The sequence below is a fragment of the Calliphora vicina genome, chromosome 1 (genome assembly GCF_958450345.1).
Source record: "Calliphora vicina chromosome 1, idCalVici1.1, whole genome shotgun sequence".
Lineage (NCBI taxonomy): Eukaryota > Metazoa > Arthropoda > Insecta > Diptera > Calliphoridae > Calliphora > Calliphora vicina.
Window position 1 is genome coordinate 13,487,961 of NC_088780.1, and position 22,453 is coordinate 13,510,413.

Below are 22,453 nucleotides of genomic sequence, written 5' to 3' on the forward strand. Positions count from 1 at the left end.
AGAAATAATGCTCCACATGTAGATTTCAAAATAGACATTTAATTTATACGTATTGCCTAAAATGAACTGAACTTTCCATGTGCGTCATTCGCCACCAGATGAAATGCTGTTGTGTGTGTTGTGTGCTCTTGATCGTGATGTTGATGATGATGGCCTGGCCTACTACTTCCACTTGTAGGTTTATCTCTTCTGCTGTGTTCATTTGTCTGTCTTGTCTTGTCTATCTATCTGTTCGATTTCTACATGTCATGTCTATCTTCTTTGGCATTATTCTCTTTTTTTTTATAAATTTATTATTGAAACGTAATAAATTTAACATAAATAAATTGAAAATATTGTAAAATTGAAAATTAATTTTAAAAAAAAGTCAAAAATTTTGACTTTCTTTTGTTAGCTATAGGAAAATTTTCAAAAAAAAAATCACAAAACAATTTAATTTATTCTAATATACAACAAGTAAAATACAGAAATTTTGCCAAGAATTATTAATTTTCTTTGTGAAAATGTTTTAAACAAAGCATGTTTGTTTTTGTTACTATTATAATAAAGCGGTCAAAAGCACTATAAGTATAAATCATTTTTGTTTTAATTATTATTTCAATACTCAATAATTTTTGTAAATTTGAAATTGAACATTTTCTTTTTCATTTTCCCTGTTCTGATAAACTAAAATTAGAATTCTTACGTACGCTTTCACAAAGTTCATTGCATTTAAATCAAAATTTAAATGTTTGAAATTGTATGTTGTTGATGTTAAAATTTGTAAATCCCAAAAATTAAATTTATTTCAAATATTTCTTAAGTTTGAAATTGAATTTTGTTGATGTTAAAATTTGTAAATCCCAAAAATTAAAAAATATTTGCAAATTCTCTCACATGAATTTTCGAAATTTTCTTGAATTTTGAAATTCGATTTTAAGTTTGAATTTTCAGAATGATTATTTTGGCACAGAAAGGGTTTGTTTTATTCATTAAAATTAAATAACCTTATTTACTTATTAAATCCTAGAGAAATTTCAAAATTTTTATTCAAAATATTGATTTTTGCAGAATTTATTTTATTATTTTATTATTATCAGAAATCGATAAATACAGATTTAAAATTTAAAAATTTTCAATCTACAAAATGGAGTTTGAATTTTCGAAATTAATTCGAATTTTTGATTTTAGCTTTTTAGTGTAAATTTTTATTTTTCATTTAATTTAATAATTATTTGAAAATTTATTGAATTTTTTGTTTTCTAATTTTTGATAGAATTTTCAAAATCTTTATTTCGTAACAAGAATTGGTTTATTATATTAATTTTAATTCAATAACATAATTTATTCTTCAAATCCTTAAGAAATTTCCAATTTTTTATATAAAATTTTGAGTTTTTAATAATTTTCAATTTTCAAAATTTTCAGTATTGAGTCAAATTTCCTCAATTTTTTTTTTAAATCACAGCTTTTTATTAAAATATTGAAATAAACATATTTAACATATTTGAAATTAAAGTTCGAATTTTCAAAACCATCAGTATTGAGTGAAATCGTAATTTTTTTTTTTAATTCTGTAAGTTTTTAATTGAATATCAATTCAAAATAATTCCATTAATTTTTAATTTTCTTAAATTAATTTCGAATTTTCAAAATTTTCTCAAATTTTGTTTGAAATTTGTAGGATTTTGAATAATATACAAAATAATCATTTTTCAACATATTCGAAATTAATGTTGCAATTTTCAGTATTGAATCAAATTTGAGTAAATTTCCAATTTAAATTTTAAGATTTCAAAATTAAAATTCGAATTTTCAAAACTTTCAGTATTGATTGAAATCGCTTAAATTTTGTTTGAAATCTGTTGGTTTTTAATTAAACATAGTTTTCTTATTCCAAATTTAAGTTTGAATTTTAAAAATTTTCAGAATTGAATAAAATTTTCTCAAATTGTTTTTGAAATCTGCAGATTTTTAATTAATTTTCAAAATAATCATCTTAATAATTGGAAATTAAAGTTCGATTTTTTAAAACTTTCTGTTTTTTATACAAATTCGCATTCGATATTGAAATTAGAATTTTCAAAACTTTCAGTATTGAGTGAAATCTCTTAAATTCTGTTTAAAATCTTTAGATTTTTAATTGAATATAAAAATTAAACATATTTTTGGTATTGAAAATTAAGTTTGAATTTTCAAAATGTTCAGTATTGAGTCAAATTTTCTCAAATTTAGTTTGAAATCTGTAGGTTTTTGAATAAATTTTAAAATAATCATGTTTTAACATATTCGAAATTAAAGTTCGAATTTTCAAAACTTTCAGTATTGAATGAAATCTTTAGTATTTTGTTTAAAATCGATTGGTTTTTAATTGAATATCAAAATAAACATATTTTTCTTATTCCAAATGATGTTCGAATTTGCTCAAATTGTGTTGGTAATTAATTTTCAATATTGAATAAAATCTCTCACACTTTGCTTCAAATTAGGGATGCCAATCCCGAAATCCCGATCCCGAAAATCCCGGGATTTTTCGGGATCGGGATTTCCCGAATCCCGGGATTTGTAAAAAAGAATCCCGGGATTTTTCGGGATTAACAAATCCCGAAATATTATGAGATTTTTGATATTTTAGGAAGATTTTTGAAGCACCCAAAATACTTAGAAAGCTAAATTTTATAATACTAATCTCGCTTCAAATCCAAACGCAGACAGATTTTTTCATTTGAATCGGAGAGCAGCACGTCTCCCTTGCATTAACAGGCTTTTACACAATTTACACTTTTACGAAATTTATGTTCAAGTTATTTTCTAAAGGGGACTAGGGGCAAATGTAGCCCGATTTCCGCAGTACTTTACAGTATAATTTCAGAGTATTTACAACTTATTTTGTGCAAAATTTTATAAGGATTGCCGCATAATCAAGATATTTATGACTGCTCAAACAGTACTCCGGGGGACAATTGTATGGAGCTAGGGGAAATCATGGACCATTTTATTTTAATTTAACGCATTAGTTTTTGATTTGTTATGTTTTTACTTAAATATATTAATGATATAATAGTTTTTATTGTTGAATTTGATGTTTTTGACGTTTAACTAAAATCCCGAAGTCCCGAAAAATCCCGAAATCCCGAAAAATCCCGGGATCCCGAAAAATCCCGGGGTCCCGAAAAATCCCGGGATCCCGGGATTTACATTTCTAAAATCCCGAATCCCGGGATTTGTAAAACCCAGTCCCGTTTGGCATCCCTACTTCAAATCTATTGATTTTTGAATTTTCGAATTTTCAAAACTTTCAGTATTGAGTGAAATCATTTAAATTTTATTTAAAATCGATTGGTTTTTAATTGAATATCAAAATAAATATATTTTTCTTATTGAAAATTAAGTTAAAATTTTCAAAATTAAAGTTGGAATTTTCGAAACTTTCAGTATTGAGTGAAATCTTTAAAAAAAATTTTGGAAATCTGTAGCTTTTTGATTAATTTTCAAAATAATCATCTTTAAAAATTTCAAAATTAAAGTTCGAATTTTCAAAATTTTCAGTATTGAAATCTCATAAATATTGGAAATTAATTTTCAATATTGAATAAAAGATTTAACACTTTGCTTCAAATCTATTGATTTTTGAATTTTCGAATTTTCAAAATATTCAGTATTGAGGGAAATCATTTAAATTTTATTTAAAATCCATTGGTTTTTAATTGAATATCAAAATAAACATATTTTTCTTATTGCAAATTAAGTTAAAATTTTCAAAATTAAAGATGGAATTTTCAAAACTTTCAGTATTGAGTGAAATCTTTTTTTTTTTTTTTGAAATCTATAGCTTTTTGATTAATTTTCAAAATAATCATCTTTAAAGATTTCAAAATTAAAGTTCGAATTTTCAAAATTTTCAGTATTGAATGAAATCTCTTAAATATTGTTTGAAATCGATTGGTTTTTAATTAGATATAAAAAATTATTGCAAATTAAATTCGAATTTTCAAAATTTTTGAGTATTGAGTGAAATTTTTTTCAAATTGTGTTTGAAATCTTGTAGGTTTTTGATTATTCTTTCTACATTATTCAAAATTAAAGTTGGAATTTTCAAAATTTTCAGTATTGAGTTAAATTTTGCAAAATCTGTAGGTTTTTGAATAAATTTCAAAATTATCATCCTGAAAGATGATTAATTAATATTGGAATTTTCAAAACTTTCAGTATTGAGTGAAATTTCTAAAAAAAATTTGAAATCTGTAGCTTTTTGATTAATTTTCAAAATAATCATCTTTCAAGATTTCAAAATTAAAGTTCGAATTTTAAAAATTTTCAGTATTGAATGAAATCTCTTAAATATTGTGTGATTATTGAAAATTAAATTCGAATTTTCAAAATTTTCAGTATTGAATCAAATTTTTCTCAAATTGTGTTTGTAGGTTTTTGATTATTATTTCTACATTATTCTAAATTAAAGTTAGAATTTTCAAAATTTTCAGTATTGAGTTAAATTTTCTCAAATCTGTAGGATTTTGAATAAATTTCAAAATTATCATGATGAATTAATGTTGAAATTTTCAAAACTTTCAGTATTGAGTGAAATTTCTAAAATTTTGTTAGAAATCAATTGCATTTTAATTAAATAAATTTTGAAAACTATCAGTATTGACTAAAATATTCAAATTTTTTTTTGAAATTATCAAAATAAACATCTTTAACGTATTCGAAATTATTATTCAATTTTCGAATATTGGATTTTAATTAGTTCTATTTATTTAATAGTGAGTCTCATTAGCTGATTTTAATTAAATAAAAACGAGATCAAAAACATTTGTTTAAATAAATTATTGTTTTATAATCTCTTAATTAGAATACTTAATTTATTTTTACATTAAACGTTTTATATAACAGGCCACCACCGACCGCACAGTTCTATATAACGATCACACAAGAATTATGTGTACAAATACACACATTCAATCGCCTTAATTTATACATTTGTATATATAGTTTTGTAAAGAGAAAAATACAAATAAAAATAAATAAAATAAATGTATCTTATTTCAATTGTAATAATATTAAATTAAAACTGCGCAGTTTTTATTATTTTTTTTCATTTCATTTAAATAAATACAACAACTATATAAAAATTGCATTGAAAATAAACATATTTATACAACAAATTGCCATAAAACTGAAAAACTTTTAAATGAATATTGTTACACTGTGTTATAATAAGAAGGGGAATTGAAAAAGTATGATTGGGAAAGGCAAATGTCCATCCAGTTGATGTAAATAAATTTTTTGAAACATTTTTTATCTTTCGAATTAAAATAAAACATAAATTATTTTAATTACAAGCTATTTACTGTAAGGAAAACAAAACAATTCTTTTGTTTTCACTTTTTTTTTAAAAAAAAAAAATTATTTAAAAATACATGACCGCGCGTTCATTCAAATTTATGTAGATAAATATGTTTTTAATTTGTTATTTATGTTGAAGAGCAGCAGAGGGAGGAGAAGACATTTGTTTTTGTTTACATTTTTCTTTATTTTTAACAAAAGCGTGACACTGTCAAAAAATTAGAGTGGGTGTTTAATTTTTTGTTCAAATTAATAAATATTAAGTAGAAATTTCTTATCACTCTTGTTTATTTAAGAAAAACATAATAAAAATAACATGTGGCCTAATTTGAGTTTTAAATTAATTTTATTCCAGGTGGCCATAATGAACTTACCCGCTATAGCAGCGAAGATGTATCGGGCAATGAATCTAGTGAGGCTTTAAAAATGACCGAAACCGAGCGTCAGGCCAATTTCAATCGCCATAAGGAGGAGATGCAAAAGAAAAGACGTAAAAAGAAGCGTACCTCTTCATCTCTACACTCGTCTACATTTCAAGGTAAGTTACATATTTAGTTCTTAAACATATTCATCTTCTTTAATTTTGTTTTTTCTTTCCTCAGAGTTATATAAACTTACTGGCGAGATATTGGGCGAAGGCGCCTATGCTTCGGTGCAGACATGCGTTAATATCTACACCGATTTAGAGTATGCCGTCAAGGTGATTGACAAAATTCCCGGTCATGCGCGTGCACGTGTTTTTCGCGAAGTCGAAACATTCCATCATTGCCAGGGTCATCCTGGTATTTTGCAATTGATTGAATTTTTCGAAGATGATGAAAAGTTTTATTTAGTTTTTGAGAAAATCAACGGCGGTCCTCTGTTGACTCGCATTCAGGAGCATATTTGTTTTTCGGAACATGAGGCTGCCCAGATTATTAAGGAGATCGCATCTGGTTTGGATTTCCTGCATAAGAAGGGCATAGCTCATCGTGATCTCAAGCCTGAGAATATTTTATGCGTTTACCCCGATAAATTGTGTCCCATTAAGATATGTGATTTTGATTTGGGCTCTGGCATCAAGTTCACCACGGATATTTCGTCGCCGGCGGCCACGCCACAGCTATTAACACCAGTAAGTTGAGAAAAAAAAGAAGAAGAAAAACAAAAATCGTGATTTACAAAATTTAAAATATTTTTCCTTAAAATCTTAATATTACCCCCTATCGCGAATCAATATTTCACATGAAATATGTTCCCATTTCCCATTTTTCGTTCATAAACTTTGTTCACGTGAAAAAATTCCCCATGTTGTGAAATTTTTAGATGAAATTTTGTAAACAATAAACAGCTGTTACGAACAAAATCAACTATTGTGAATGAAAAGTTTAGGGGAATATCATGATAGCAATTTTCCCTTCGAGGGAAATGGATATTTCATGGGAACACAAATTTCACATGTTTTACACGATAGGGGTGATTAATGTATGAAATTTACAATTTTTGCTAATTAAAAACTAAAAAATTAAAAATTTTCATGATTTTCAAAATTCGAATTTTCGAAATTTAAATTTAGTGTTTTACTGTTAGTTTGGAAATGTAATATTTAAAGAGATTTATTAATTTTCGGCCTAAACATTTTTGTTTTTTTTTGTTTTTGCAAATTTCGATATAAAAATTTAATTTTCAAAATTAAAATTTTTGTTTATTTCACTTTTTTCACAAATCAATTATTATCACTTTTGAGGATTAAATTTATTAATAATTAATTATCTATTGTTGTTTTATGTAAAAGAACTAAATTTGAAAATTTAATTTTGAATAATTTCTAAAATTCTAACATAATTTCGAATATTCGAACAGTGAATTTGTGTTAAAATGTTGTAAAAACAAAAATTTTATGATTTTAAAGCAATTTCCAAATTATTTTAACAAATTTCGAAAATTTGAACTTTCCAGATTATATTGAATTTTCATTAAAATGTTAGAAAAACAATAAAAATTTCAAAAGTTCGAAATTCGAACATAAAATAAACAATTAAATTTTATGATTTTAAAGCAATTTCCAAATTTCGAAAGTTCGAATATAATTTCAAAAATTCGAACATTGCAAATTATATTGAAATTTCGTTAAAATATTATAAAAAACAATAAAATTTTATGATTTTAAAGCAATTTCCAAACTATTTAACAAATTTCGAACTTTCCAAATTATATTGAATTTTCCTTAAAATGTTAGAAAAACAATAAAAATTTATGGTTTTAAAGCAATTTGCAACCTATTTAACAAATTTCAAAAGTTCGAATTTAATTTCGAACATTGCAAATTATATTGAATTTTCATTAAAATGTTATAAAAACGATACAATTTTATGATTTTAAAGCCATTTTCAAATTATTTAACCAATTTCGAAATTTCGAACTTAATTTCGAAAATTCGAACATTGTAAAATATATTGAGTTTTCGTTAAAATGATATAAAAACCATAAAATTTTATGATTTTAAACAATTTCCAAATTATTTAACAAATTTCAAAAATTCGAACTTAATTTCGAAAATTCGAACTTTGCAAATTATATTGAATTTTCATTAAAATTTTATAAAAACGATACAATTTTATGATTTTAAACAATTTCCAAATTATTTAACGAATTTCGAAAATTCGAACTTAATTTCGAAAATTCGAACTTTGCAAATTATATTGAATTTTCATTAAAATGGTATAAAAACGATACAATTTTATGATTTTAAAGCTATTTTCAAATTATTTAACCAATTTCTAAATTTCGAACTTAATTTTGAAAATTCGAACATTGTAAAATTATTGAATTTTCGTTAAAATGTTATAAAATTTTATGATTTTAGCAAATTTCCACTATTTAACCAATTTCGAAAATTCGAATATTCGAACATTGTAAAATAAATTGAATTTTCATTAAAATGTTATAAAAACAATAAAATTTAACGATATTAAACGAATTTTCCACTTATTCAACAAATATTTAAAGAGATTTATTAAATTTCGGCCTAAAGATTTTTTTTTTCCAAATTTCGATATAAAAATCGAATTTTCGAAGTTAAAACTTTTGTTAGAAAATTTAATTTTTAAAGAGATTTTGAGTCAAAAATAAGAATTTTAATAATTTTTAAAATTTCGAAATTAAGTTCGAATTTTCGAACATAAATTTTTTTTTCATTTTAAATGATAAAATTTTTATTAAAAACAAGAATGCATTGTTTTTGTTGTGCTAAAATGATTTTATTTTTTTTTTAATTCTTACAAAATTCGAATTTTACAATATTCGAATTTTCAAACTCTTAAATTTTGTTGAAAAAACAAATTTTTAATTCAATTTAAATAGTTCTTTTGTATTAAAAATGTAATTTGTTTACTTCTTACAAAATTCGAAATTAGGTTCGTATTTTCGAACTTTAAAAATTTGTCCCAAAATCATATAATTTTTTTTAGACGATTTCTAATTTTTTTTGTTTAAATAAAATTTTTGTACTTTTTATAAAAATTCGAAATTGAATTCGAATTTTCGAACATTACAAATTTCTGTAATAATCATGGAATTTTGTTCTCAAAATCTATTTTAGTTTATTTAAATAGTTTTTTTTTGTTGAAATAAAATTGTTGTACCTTTTAAAAAAATTCGAAATTAAATTCGAATTTTCGAATATTAAAAATTTCTTGTAATAATCATGAAATTGTTATTTTGAAGAGTTTCGCATTTTACAACATTGGAAATTAAGTTCGAATTTCGAAATTAAATTTTTTTTTTAAAAACCATTAAATTTTTGTTAAAAATAATTTCGAAATTAAATTCGAATTTTCGAATATTAAAAATTTCTTGTAATAATCATGAAATGGTTATTTTGAGTTAATTTTGAAGTGTTTCGCATTTTACAACATTCGAAATTAAGTTCGAATTTCGAAATTAAAAAATTGTTTAAAAAACCTTAAATTTTAGTTAAAAATAATTTCGAAATTAAATTCGAATTTTCGAATATTAAAATTTTTTTGTAATAATCATGTAATTGTAATTTTGAGTTAATTTTGAAGAGTTTCGCATTTTACAACATTCGAAATTAAGTTCGAATTTCGAAATTAAATTTTTTTTTAAAAAACCATTAAATTTTTGTTAAATATAATTTCTATTTATTTAGATTTATCATTAAAAATTTTTACTTTTTAAAATTTCGAAATTGACTTGGAATTTTCCAACTCAAACATTTTTTTTTGAAAAATCCATATCCATTCGAAATTAATTTCGAATTTTGTAAAAAGTGGAAAAATGTATATAAAAATTTTAATTTCGAAAATTTAAATTAAAATGTGTTGAGAATGAACGAATATTTGTACGATACACTGTATTTCTCCTGCACTTTATTTTGCATACTTGTTATGCTACTTTATATATTACTCTGTATTTGCAACTCTGTATATCTTTGAACTAACTACTTTATATTGTAAGATCGTTTGCAGTTTAATAAATGTATTTAAACCAACAGGTTATGGGCTTCATGTCGCGCGTGTTTTAAATTTTTTAAAGTGTGTTTTTTTAAAGTAAAATCGCGAATCGTATAAGATGGCAAATCTTCCTGTGGGATTTTCGATGGAGCGTTTAAGAGGACGCGAGAATTTCGATGTCTGGAAGAGACAGGCTAAATCTTGCTTGGTCATCAAAGGTTGCTGGAAAATTGTTCAAACCGGTGTGGTTGATGACGGCGATGTTATTTTAAATGAACGTGCATTAGCTGAAATTACCTTGATGGTAGATCCCTGTAACTATGGACTAATTGCCGCTGCAACAACTGCGAAAGAAGCCTGGGATGCGTTGTTGCGTGCTTACGAGGATAGTGGCCTCACACGAAAAGTGGAATTATTGAAGCAGTTGGTGAACATGAAACTACGAAATTATGGTTCTGTCCAGGAGTATGTCAACGAGTTGGTAATAACTGCGATGAAGGTGAAAAACGCAGGACTCAATATAGACGACGAACTCACAGCTTCATTAATGCTTGCCGGGTTGCCGGAAGATTTTAAACCACTTGTAATGGCCGTGGAAAACTCCAAGGAATCCTTGACTGTCGACATGGTGAAAAACCTACTCCTACAGGATGCTAAATTCGACACACCTAGTGCAGAAAAGGAGGCCGTACTATACACCAAGAATATAAATCCAAGGAAGAAAAAATCAATCCAGTGCTACAACTGTAAGGAATTTGGTCACATTTCTAAGAATTGTCCAAATAGAAACAACAACAAGGGTAACGGTAAGCCTAACAGGAAAAATGAAAAAAGAGAAGTTTCATCAACGTTGATTGCAACGAGCATAAGCATGAATGTGTGTGCAGACACAAATGAGCGGTACAACGACAACAACAACTATATGCATTGGTATGTTGATAGTGGCGCTAGCAACCACATGATTAACAACAACAAGCATTTGTATAACGTACACAGCATAGAAGACAAGAAAGTCGTTGTTGCTAACAAGAGTGAATTGTACGTTGAATGCGCTGGCGACGTCGACTTAAGTATTTTAAGTGGAAGCAGAAAAAAAGAAGTAACGGTTAAGAACGTTGAATATGTGCCGAATTTATGTGCAAACCTTCTTTCTGTAACCTAGCGTTTACACATGCAAGTAACAGTTCGAAAAACACAATACATTCACACTTTTGCACTAACACAAGCACACATGCAGCCACTTACAGCTCACTGCCTAGTGAATTTCGATGGACAGTGATTTTTTGACACTTACTGCAATAAAGTGTCAAAAACACAAACAGAGTTGCCTAACTAAAAAAATTTAAAAAAAATTACTGGATTGTGGTAAAATAATTATTATATTTTTAACTTATTTTATGTATTTTTGAAAAAGAAAATAGTACAAATGGCCACTAATGCTTATCGTTTTCGTAAAAATAGCAATTTCATTAGTTTTAATAAATAAAATTGTTACTAATATCTATAAAAATTGTTAACCTAACATTTTCCCCAGAAATGTTTGTATTTGAATATCATGGTAACACTTTATTGTTATGAATAAAAATAATAAAATTTGGTTTCAAGCCGCAAATTGACTTAAAAATAATAAATGCTGATATATAAAAGGTTTATTTATCAAATTAGCTGTAATATTCTTATATTTGTGGCATTTTGAAGACATCATTCTCCTTCGCTAACATTTACAAAATGAACTTTTACTTGCATGTGTAAACGCTCAAGCAACTTGTAGACATTTCGATGTATTTTCGACATTTTCGATAATAATACGTATTATCAACTTTCATCAATCTACTTGCATGTGTAAACGCAGCGTAAGGCAAATGACTATGGACGGTAAGACAGTTATTTTTGAAGGGGAAACTTGTCGTATATTGGACAAAGACAACACACTTCTTACATCTGCAACAATTTACAACGAATTATACCGTATAGACAGTGAGGCACATTCGAAACAGAATAACGTTTTTGTTGCTAAGAAAGATCTTCGTTTATGGCACAGAAGAATGGGACACATTTGTGATAACAATTTGAATGAAGTGAAGAAATCTTCTTTGGGTATTCAATTTGAGAATGGAAACAACGAGCCTTGTGTGGTTTGTGTTAAGGGTAAACAAACCAGAAGACCAATTAGAGAAGATGGAACAAGGGCCACAAAATTATTGGAACTGGTGCACTCCGATGTTGTTGGCCCACTTGATGTGAATTCTTTTTCTGGCGCTCGATTCCTGGTTACTTTTGTGGATGATTATTCCCGGAAATTGTTTGTGTACCCACTCAAGAGGAAATCTGATGTTTCCGACACATTTGTTTCTTTTAAGAAAATGGCTGAGAATCAGTGTTCATCGAAGATGAAAATTTTAAGAACCGACAATGGAGGCGAATATGTAAATGGAAATTTTCAAAGTTTTTTGAAAGACTGCGGTGTAATTCATCAAAAGACTTGCCCATATTCCCCGGAACAAAATGGCACAGCCGAGGGAATTAACAGAACCTTGATGGAACGAGTCCGATGTATGCTAATCGACAGCGGTTTAGACCATCGTTTTTGGGCCGAGGCTGCAAACACGGCATGTTATTTAATTAATAGGGTGCCTTGCCGTGGTGAGAATAGAAGTCCCGAAGAAATTTGGTCTGGTCGGCGCCCTAACTTAAAGTTTCTAAAAGTTTTTGGATGCCCTGCTCTTGTACACGTACCAAAAGAAAGACGACGTAAGCTGGATAAGAAATCGATTGAATGCATCATGATGGGGTACAGCTCCGAAAGTAAGGCCTACAGATTGTTCAATCCCGATGACTATAATATAATTATAAGCCGTGATGTGGTGTTCTTGGAAGGAAGCAAGGTAAACATGGACGAGAAAAGTGAGTTTTATTATCCAGAATTACTTCTAGAATACGATAATGTCAATTCAGGGGAGAGAGTCACCGAAGTTGAATCGACACCTGAATGCCATCCCGTTCAAATCGAATCCAACACTGAAACAGAATGTGAATCAGATAGCAGCACTTATGATGACTCTGTTGAGTGGTCGTCACCTTTAGCATCACCCATGGAAAATGATGGTGGTCAATGGGCTCCAAACCCATATGAGGCACAAAATATTCCTGTTGTGGAGAATGTTCGTCGGTCTGATCGTATTGCCAACAAAACTCAAAGATCGACAAATTTTTGTGCAATGCAGTATATTTCTGATGATCCAGGCACAGTGGAGGACGCAATGTCGTCAGACAACTCATGTAAATGGAAGGCTGCAATGAAGGAGGAAATAGAATCATTAATGAACAACGAAACGTGGGTGCTAACCGACTTACCACCAGGTGAAAGGGCTATAAAATCGAAGTGGGTGTTCAAAACCAAAAGGGATGATCATGGCAATCCCATACGATGGAAGGAGAGACTGGTATCTAAGGGCTTTTCACAACGTAAAGGAATCGATTATACAGAAACCTTCTCACCTGTTGTCAGATATGATTCTATTCGATATTTACTGGCGCTGGCTGTTAAGAAGGACATGTATATACACCAAATGGACGCAGTGAGCGCTTATTTAAATGGTACGCTGAAGGAGACTGTTTATATACAACAACCTGAAATGTTCGACGATGGCTCCAAGAAGGTGTGCAAGCTGCAGAAGTCAATATATGGTCTGAAACAGTCAGGTCGTGTTTGGAACGAGACAATAAACAACGAATTGCTTAAAATGGGTCTTGTGAGAGGTGAGGTCGACCAATGTGTGTACCACAAAGTAGGTGACGGTGAAATGTTGTATGTAGCTATTTATGTCGACGACGTCCTAATTTTCTCCAACAACCTAGAGGCGATAAAGTCACTGAAGTCAAGGCTAGCCAGCAGATTCGAAATGAAGGATATGGGAGAGGTATCGTCTGTGCTTGGCACGAAAATTACAAGAGGTAATGGCTTTATGAAAATAGATCAATCCCGCTATATATGGGATGTCTTGCAACGTTTTGGAATGGCTGAATGTAACCCAACCACGACTCCAATAGACTACAATCAAAAGTTGTCTGCTAGTATGTCTCCAGAAGATGATGAGTCTAAGCGGAACATGTCAGAAGTACCATATATGCAAGCAATTGGTTGCCTATTGTTTGCGGCCCAGATTACCCGACCCGATATTTGTTATGCGGTAAATTTCCTTAGTAGATTTGGGACTAATCCTGGCAGACCACACTGGGAAGCCGTTAAACGTGTAATGAGGTACTTGAAGGGTACAATCGACAAGGGCATTGTTTACAAAAAGCAAACGGAAGACGAAATAAAAGGTTTCTGTGATGCAGACTGGGCCGGAGATGTTGACGACCGAAAATCTACAACCGGCTATGTCTTTGTGTACCAATCAGGCGCTATTTCGTGGTCAACAAGGAAGCAGAAGACAGTGGCATTATCTTCGACGGAAGCCGAATTTATGTCACTAACAGCTGCTATACAGGAATCAGTTTGGCTGAAACGTCTAGAAGCTGAACTCAACCCTGATGTCAATGAAACTATGTTGCTATATTGTGACAACAAGGGGGCCTTACAAGTCGCCCTTAATAATAATTATTCACCCAGGACGAAACATGTGGACATAAAAGCTAAGTTCATACGCCAGAAAATCGATGAGAAGGAAGTCGCTTTGGAATACCTGTGCACTAACGAGATGGTTGCCGATGTATTTACTAAGGCTGTTACTCCTCAGAAGTTGGACTATTTTGGAAAATGTTTTGGCCTTTATTAACTAACCCACATGTTATTTTATAAGTTAGATTAATTTGAATTGAAATGTTAATTTTTAGTTTTTGATCTCTTATTTTATTAATTTAAAGAGTGCATGGGAAAATGTTTTATCTTGGAAATATTTCATTCAAGGAGAGTGTTGAGAATGAACGAATATTTGTACGATACACTGTATTTCTCCTGCACTTTATTTTGCATACTTGTTATGCTACTTTATATATTACTCTGTATTTGCAACTCTGTATATCTTTGAACTAACGACTTTATATTGTAAGATCGTTTGCAGTTTAATAAATGTATTTAAACCAACAAAATGTTTGTTAGTTGAACGAAATCCTTGAGAAAATACAGTTTTGTGCTTAAAACTTTTACAGATTTTTCGAATTTCGAATTTTCGAACTTAATGTTTTAAAATCATAAAATATTTGCTAAAAATGATTTTTAGTTCTTTTTAAATAGTTTTTGTTTTGAATCAAATAAATTGTTATGCGTTTTACAAAATTCGAAATTAAGTTCGAATTTAAAAAAATTTATTCAAAATCATAAAATTTTTGATTTTCTAAAAATCAAATTAAAATTAATACTTTTTACAAAATTCGAAATAAATTTCGAAAAAAAAAAATTTTTAAGAAAAATTCTAAAATTTTGTTTAATACTTTTTACAGTTCAATTTAAACGCAGTTTTAAAAAAATAATTTTTTTTGGGAAATTCGAAATTTTTACAAAATTGAAAAATCTTTTATTTTTTGCTAAAAACTATTGTTAGTCTTATTTAGATACTTTTGTATACAAATAATTAAATTTTATCACTTTTTACGAAATTCGAAATTTACTTTTTATTTTCGAATTTAAACATTTTGAGCCGAATAACGTAATTTTTTAAATAAAATCATTATAATGTCAAACAAATATTAATTTGATGCATTTTTGGAATTTCGAAATTAAATTCGAATTTTCGAAATTAAAAATTTAAACTCAAAATTTCATATTTTTTTTTCAATAATTCGAAATCTAGATTGAATTTTCTAAATTAAAAATTTTACTTGAAAATTCATAAATTTTGAAAATAAATTTATTTTGATTTTTATTAACTTTTTTTTTTCTTGTTTTCTTTATTTTAGGTTGGCAGTGCCGAATTCATGGCCCCCGAGGTGGTCGATCTATTTGTCGGCGAAGCCAATTACTATGACAAACGTTGTGATTTATGGTCCTTGGGTGTTATAGCCTATATATTGTTGTGCGGTTATCCACCATTTTCGGGTAATTGTGAACAAGATTGTGGCTGGAATCGTGGTGAAAATTGTCGCACTTGTCAAGAGCTGTTATTTGAGTCTATACAAGAAGGTAAGTGGAATGAAATGAAGATTGTAAGAAAGAGAAAAGATTTTCATTTATATTTAATTGGTTTCAAAGGACATTTTTGTTTCCCGGAGCCTGAATGGGATGATATCAGCAAAGAGGCCAAGGATTTGATAAGCGGCCTATTGATTAAGGAGGCACCCAAGCGTTTAAGTGCTGCGGCGGTATTAAAACATCCCTGGATAAAAGTATCCGAAAATGAACCTTTAGATAGTAAGAGAATGGAAAATAGACGTAAAGCTTTAAGGACACCAGGAAATATAAGACGGTAATAAGTTATATAATTGAGAACAAAATAAAAAGAAAATCTTTGCTTAATATGTATTTATGGGTTATTTTTTGTTACAGCAATCAATCGGCACGTGAAATTTCACAATTTGCCGAATCTGCTATGGCTGTGAAGCGTGTTATATTACAACATTTCTCCATGCGCTACGACTATATGAAAGAACGTCCCAACATTTATCAACCTTCACAAAATGGCGTTGAACAAAATCCCGATTTTTCCACATTTAAGAAAAATCGTTCTACAAATTCCAAATCTTATATGGCGGGCGGCCCTGCTAGCCGCAATCGTTCGACTTATGGACGTGCCGGTACTTTAAGTTCCCGACAATCAATTAATAAATATGCCAGCACTAATGGTGGTGGTGTTAATGTAGGATCAGGAGCAGCCGGAGCAGGTGGAGGTGTAGCTGTAACAGGCGGCCCTGGTGGCGCCTCACGCAACGGCTCTTCGGTTTTTAATACTTCAGCAGCATCACGTTCTGGTGGCTTTTGCATTTTAAATGTCCACGATGAAGACGAAGATGATGATGTATTGGAAAATTTCGGACGTTTAGAGACGAATGATGAAAATGATGATGTGGCAGAGCCTAACAATGATTGGCGTTCGTATTATACTGGCGACGAAGAGGATGAGAATAATTATCGTACCAATTGGCGTGATCTAGATGATTATGATTACGATAATGAAGGTGATGAAGATGATATTGATGAGGAGGAGGAAGACACCTATAATCAGCAAAACTCTTCATTTGTGGCACCAGAACCCGAATGTAATTTGGTTGAGGGTCCTGGTGTTTACAAAAGCTCTTGGATAACAGACTCTGATGATGAATATAATCCAGATTATGATGAAAATGAAAAATATAATAATCATAACTATAATGAAGATGAGGAGGATGAAGAGGAGGAAGAGCAAGTGCATGAAGATGATGATGAAGTAGATTTTGCTAATAAAGATCATAAGCAAGGTGTTGATAATGATCTTAAGGTTGATGTAGAAAACACTAATGATGATGATGATGAAGAAGATGATGAGGTGTTTGAAAAGAAGCAAGAGTTTGTTAAGGAAAACTCTATTAATAAGAATATCGAAATATTGGAAAGTATTAGTGATTTAAAGGCAATGCTACCTGATGTAAATGATGAGACTGGCAATAATCATAAAATTGATCAAATCAATAAACATGATGATAATCTTAATGATAATGAAGAGAATGATGATGAAAATGAAGAAAATTTTAAGCCACTTAAGGCTAACAAACCCCAAAATGAGGAGCAGAAGGAGAATAATAAAAATTTAGAAGCTTTTAAGGAGCAAAACGATGCCGTACCACTTAATGTACCTATCATTAATGTAATTAAATGCCCACCACAAGAAATTAATTCTAATTCTAATGAAAATGTTAAAGTTGATGATGATGATAAAGATGAAGAGAAAGAATGTAAAATATACAAAGCTCCTACACAGGCTTCTATTTTAAAGACTCCCACTAAACAGCAGGAGCAACAGCAAACCCAACAAAAGCCTTTAAGCCAGCAAAGGAAATCTCCCGTTTCCCAGCCACGCACGGTTTATTTCGCTACTGATGATAATGAGTTGGAGGAGGACTATGATGATGATGAAGAGGAGGAGGAGGAGGAAGAGGATGATGATGTGGATGAGGAAGTTTTCAAAAAGCCTTTTCTTTACAACAACTATTCACAACGACAAAGGCAATATTCGAAATATCAACAGCAGCAACAGCAGGATATACACAAGCGTTATATTTCCAATAATTTGAAACAACAGCAGCAGAAGCAGCAACAGCAGCAGCAACAACACCAGCAGCAGCAACCCATAGAAAATTGGCGTCAACGCAACCAACAACAACAAATGGAACAGCAGCAGCAGCAGCATGTCAACTCTAATAATTTGAAAAATTTCAAAAACCTAGACAATCAATCATATCGTAAATATCGTCCCAACAATGGAGCCAACTACTATGGCAATCAGCATCGCAACTATTTGGGCAGTTTCTCGCACAGTGGCACTCATCCACAAGAGCTGGAGGAGCAAGAACAACAGCCCAACCAACAACCCCAAACACGTTCCAAACCCTATATGTTGCCCAACTATTATCATCAACAAAACACTCACACTAATAATAATAATAGTAATAATAATCGCCATAACAGTGCCGGCAGCAGCGGTGGCTCTCCACCCTCAGACACTGAACAACACTCTTTCAAGAACTCTTCACCCAACGGCAACAATGAGATACGCAATTGGCGCCAGGATTGCATCTATTCTTCGGTGCGCAATTGCAATATGCAGCGCAATTCGCCCACCCAGCAAATGTATCAGCAGCGCAAATGCTATTCCCAACAGCCCCAAATGCAGCCAACCTATCGTGTCAATCCCCAACGCATTGGCTCGGGTCGCTTCCCCTATAATAATCTTAATAATATGGATTATAATTCAACACCCCTAAGCATTGGTCTCTCACCGCCCAGTGAAAGTTTGTTGCTACAAAGACGCTTGCAGCGCATTAACAATAACCCGGTTAATGGTCTCTCCAATTCACCACCCTCTCCTCCACCACACACTCACCACTATCATCAGCAATTGCAACGCAATGGCAACGATTTATTAATCAATAATTCCAATGAATATTGCCAACAACAGGCAACCGCCAGTGGCTAAGACAACACAACATCAGGATTATTAATAAAACAACCAACACTTTTCCCTAAGACCCCCTTTCCCCTCCTAAGATCTTAAGAAATTATAGATTTTTCTCTTTAAAAAAATCTAAAAAACTATTTTCCCCCTAATTTCTACCCATAATTTTTTATATCTACCCCCCTCAATGAAATGTTTTTCTTTCTTCTTTAAAATTTTTTTATTTGAAAATTTTAATTTATCTCTCTCTCTTTAATTAATTAATTATCCACAACATCAACCAACCAACAACAACTATATATTTAAAAAAAGGAGTTTTTATAAAAAGCTTTATGTGAAAAGCTTTTGTTAAATATCTATAAGAAAAAAAAAGTTTAAAAAAGCTCTTGTTTTAAAAAGCTTTAAATTGAAATAATGTTTCTATTGTTTAGAAAGAAAACAAAAACAAATTCTATATACTACATATATATATATTTACAATACATATATTTTGTCGAATAAAAATGTTACGAAAAAAAAAATAATGATAACCAAAAAAATGCAAAAAAAACCAACAAGAAAACCGAACAAAACAATGTTTTTATTTTTTTTTTATTTCAAAACCTTACTCACCTCATCCCTCAACATTCATTAATTTAAATTATTCATTTTTCATTACATTCAAACGGGCGACATATACTTTTATTTTTTAATTTCATTAACATCACATTTTGAAATCACTTATCCATCCAATTTATAAGTTTACTTCCTTTCCATGGAGTTTTTTTTATTTTCTAAGATATTCTCGTCTACAAATAAAGCTTTTAACTGAAAATAAAAGCTGAACATTTGTCTTTATGTTAAGTGTCACCCACTACCCCCTTGATGATGGCTAAAGCTTGAAGAATTTTATTAACAAGTAAAGCTTTTTTAAAAGCTTTAACACCATACTTTCTCTTTCTCTCTCCAATTGGCCTTTTAAATTTTTATGTCAATTTTTAGTTTTGATAAAAAGGTTTCTTCTTGATATTCGACATTTTAAAGCAAAAAACAAGAGCTTTTTTGCTATTTTTTCAACCCCAAAAAAAGAATTTAATTAAAAGCTTTTCACACACACAAAAAAAATTTAATTGAGTTTAGGAAATATCTATTTTTAAGTAGTTAACTTTTATGTTAACAAATCTTTATTATCATATGCGCTGCTTGCAAATCTATATTTAATAGATTTTGTCTAGTTTAAATCACAATTAGTTAGTTTACTCTGCTATATAAAAGACAAGACTATGTCTACAAAGAAAAGCTTTAATTATGTTTAAGATATCTTCAATTTCGTAATTAAAAAAGCATGTCGAAAATTTATCACCACTTGGTTGGTAGTTAGTTAGTGGTTTAGAAAAAAAACCCAGCTTTTTTTTTGTTACAAAAAGCTTTATAAACAATGTCTAAATGTTTACAATTAATCTTAACAAGTGGTAGCTACATTTATAGTTAGCAGAAAAGCTTTTTATTTAAGTTTGGAATATTTGGAATTTCGTATTCGTTAAGAGATTTATAAGCAAACTTTTAAATAAGCTTTTTAAGAAAGCTTAAAATAACTTTAAAAAAAGCTTGTAAAAGAGATTTTTGAAAAGGATTCTAAAAGAGCTTTATAAAAAAAAAGTTTTAAAAATAGCTTTTTAAAAACGATTTTTAGAGCTTTTAAGAAATATTTTAAAAGAGCTTAAAAAAACTTTAAAAAGGCTTATAAAAGAGCTTTTTAAAATGGTTTTAAGAGCTTTTAAAAAAAGGTTTTAAAGGAGCTTTTTTAAAATGGTTCTAAGAGCTTTTAAAAACGATTTTAAACGAACTTTTTACGAAATATTTTAAGAGCTTAAAAAAAACTTTAAAAAAGCTTTGTAAAATAGCTTTTTAAAGGATATTTTTTCAAATGGTTGTAAGAGCTTTTAAAAACAATTTTAAACGAACTTTTTACGAAAGGTTTTTTTAAGAAATCTTTTAAATGAGCTTTTTAAGAAAGTTTTTAAAATTGCTTTTTTACAAAGTATTTTATTAACATTTTAAAAGAGATTTATCAACAGATCTTTTTAAGAAAGCTTTCAAAAGATCTTTATAGAAAGATTTTAATAAAGCCTTTACAAACTTTTGAAGAAAAAAAGCTTGCAAAAGCTTTCTTTTCATGAAAGCTTTTAAAAGAAATCTTTTAAAAGAAAGCTTTCAAAAGATCTTCAACGAAAGATTGTTAAGAGCTTACCAACAACAATTTTAATAAAGCTTTTACAAACTTTTGAAGAAATCTTAAAAGAGCTTTTGAAACAGCTTTTTAAAAATAGGTTTTAAAGGAGCTTTTTTTTAGAAAGTTTTTATAAAAATTGTTAAACATGAAAGCTTTTAAAACAGATATTTTTAAAAAAGCTTTCAAATGTGCTCCAAAGAAAGATTTTAAAGAGCTTTATTAAATATTTTAATAAAGTTTTTACAAACTTTTGAAGAATGCATAAAGAGCTTTTCAAGAAAGCTTTTAAAAACATAAAGCTCTTTCTTCAGAAGTTGTTTAAAGCTTTATTAAAATTTTTCTTGAAAAGCTTTTTTAAATTTTTTAAGGATAAAAGATTCCAAAGAGCTTTCGAAGCTTTTTAAATAGATTTTGGAGAATGCTTTTAAAAGAGCTTTTGAAGAAATCTTTTAAAAAGCTTTTAAAAGATCTGTTTTTGAATATAACTTATAAAAGAGCTTTTAAATAAAGCTTAAAAGAGCTTTTGATGAAATCGTTTAAAAGATCTTTTAAATAAAGCTTAAATGAGCTTTTGAAGGAAACGTTTAAAGGAGCTTTTGAAGAAAACTTTTAAAAGAGCTTTTGCAGAAAGCTTTTAAAAGAGTTTTTGAAAAAAGCTTTATTTTATTAATAAACAAAGTTTTTCAAGAAAAAAAGCTTTTTCAGATAGTTGCAAAAAACATTTTAAGAAAGTTATTTGTTGGAAAGCTTTTTATAGAAAAATATTTTCAACCTAAAAAAAATTTGTATTAAACTTCACTAGAAAATTTTAAAGAGCTTTTAGAAAGTTTTTCTCAAATCTGTTCAAAAACTTTGAAAAATTTAATTTTGGTAAAAGCTTTTAAGGAATTTTTTTGATAAACTTTTATTAAGCGGAAAAGCTTTTAAGAAACAAGCTTTAATTTTTATTTTCGTTTTAAAAGTTTTTCATTAGAGAATTAATTTTTTTATTGCTAAATTTTTTATAGGAATATATTTTTAAAAAGCTTTTTTGTATTAAATTGTTATCAAGATAACTTTTTATAACTCTAAGGAAAGCTTTTTCAAGCAAACTTTAAAATAAATTTCCACTAAGAGCTTTTTGAACAAAATATTTAAAGTTTATATTGTGAAAGCACTTAAACCCTTTTCAACACAGCTTAAATTTTTTTAGAAAAACTTTTCTTATTAAAATGGTTGTGAAAATCTTACAAGCTTTTAAAAGCTTGTCTTTATTAAGAAATGTTTTTTTAAAAGAAAATACTAAAAAAAAGTTTTTCTTTTTGAATTATTCCATGATTTTCCAAAATAAAAAGCTTCTTTAAACCCAGACATTACCATTGTATTAACTA

The 22,453-nt window shown here is 28.8% G+C and overlaps 1 protein-coding gene across 1 annotated transcript in view; it reads left to right on the forward strand.

Moving 5' to 3' along the window:
- Positions 1-19,446, forward strand: part of Lk6 (Lk6 kinase) — a 38,124-nt gene extending 18,678 nt beyond the window's left edge. Inside the window, exons 2-6 of the mRNA XM_065499062.1 lie at positions 5,684-5,866; positions 5,931-6,442; positions 15,684-15,906; positions 15,976-16,189; positions 16,270-19,446. Coding sequence (XP_065355134.1) covers positions 5,684-5,866; positions 5,931-6,442; positions 15,684-15,906; positions 15,976-16,189; positions 16,270-18,892 — 3,755 coding nt within the window. The 3' untranslated portion in view covers positions 18,893-19,446. The remainder of the gene's footprint in view (positions 1-5,683; positions 5,867-5,930; positions 6,443-15,683; positions 15,907-15,975; positions 16,190-16,269) is intronic.
- The last annotated feature ends 3,007 nt before the right edge of the window (positions 19,447-22,453 follow it).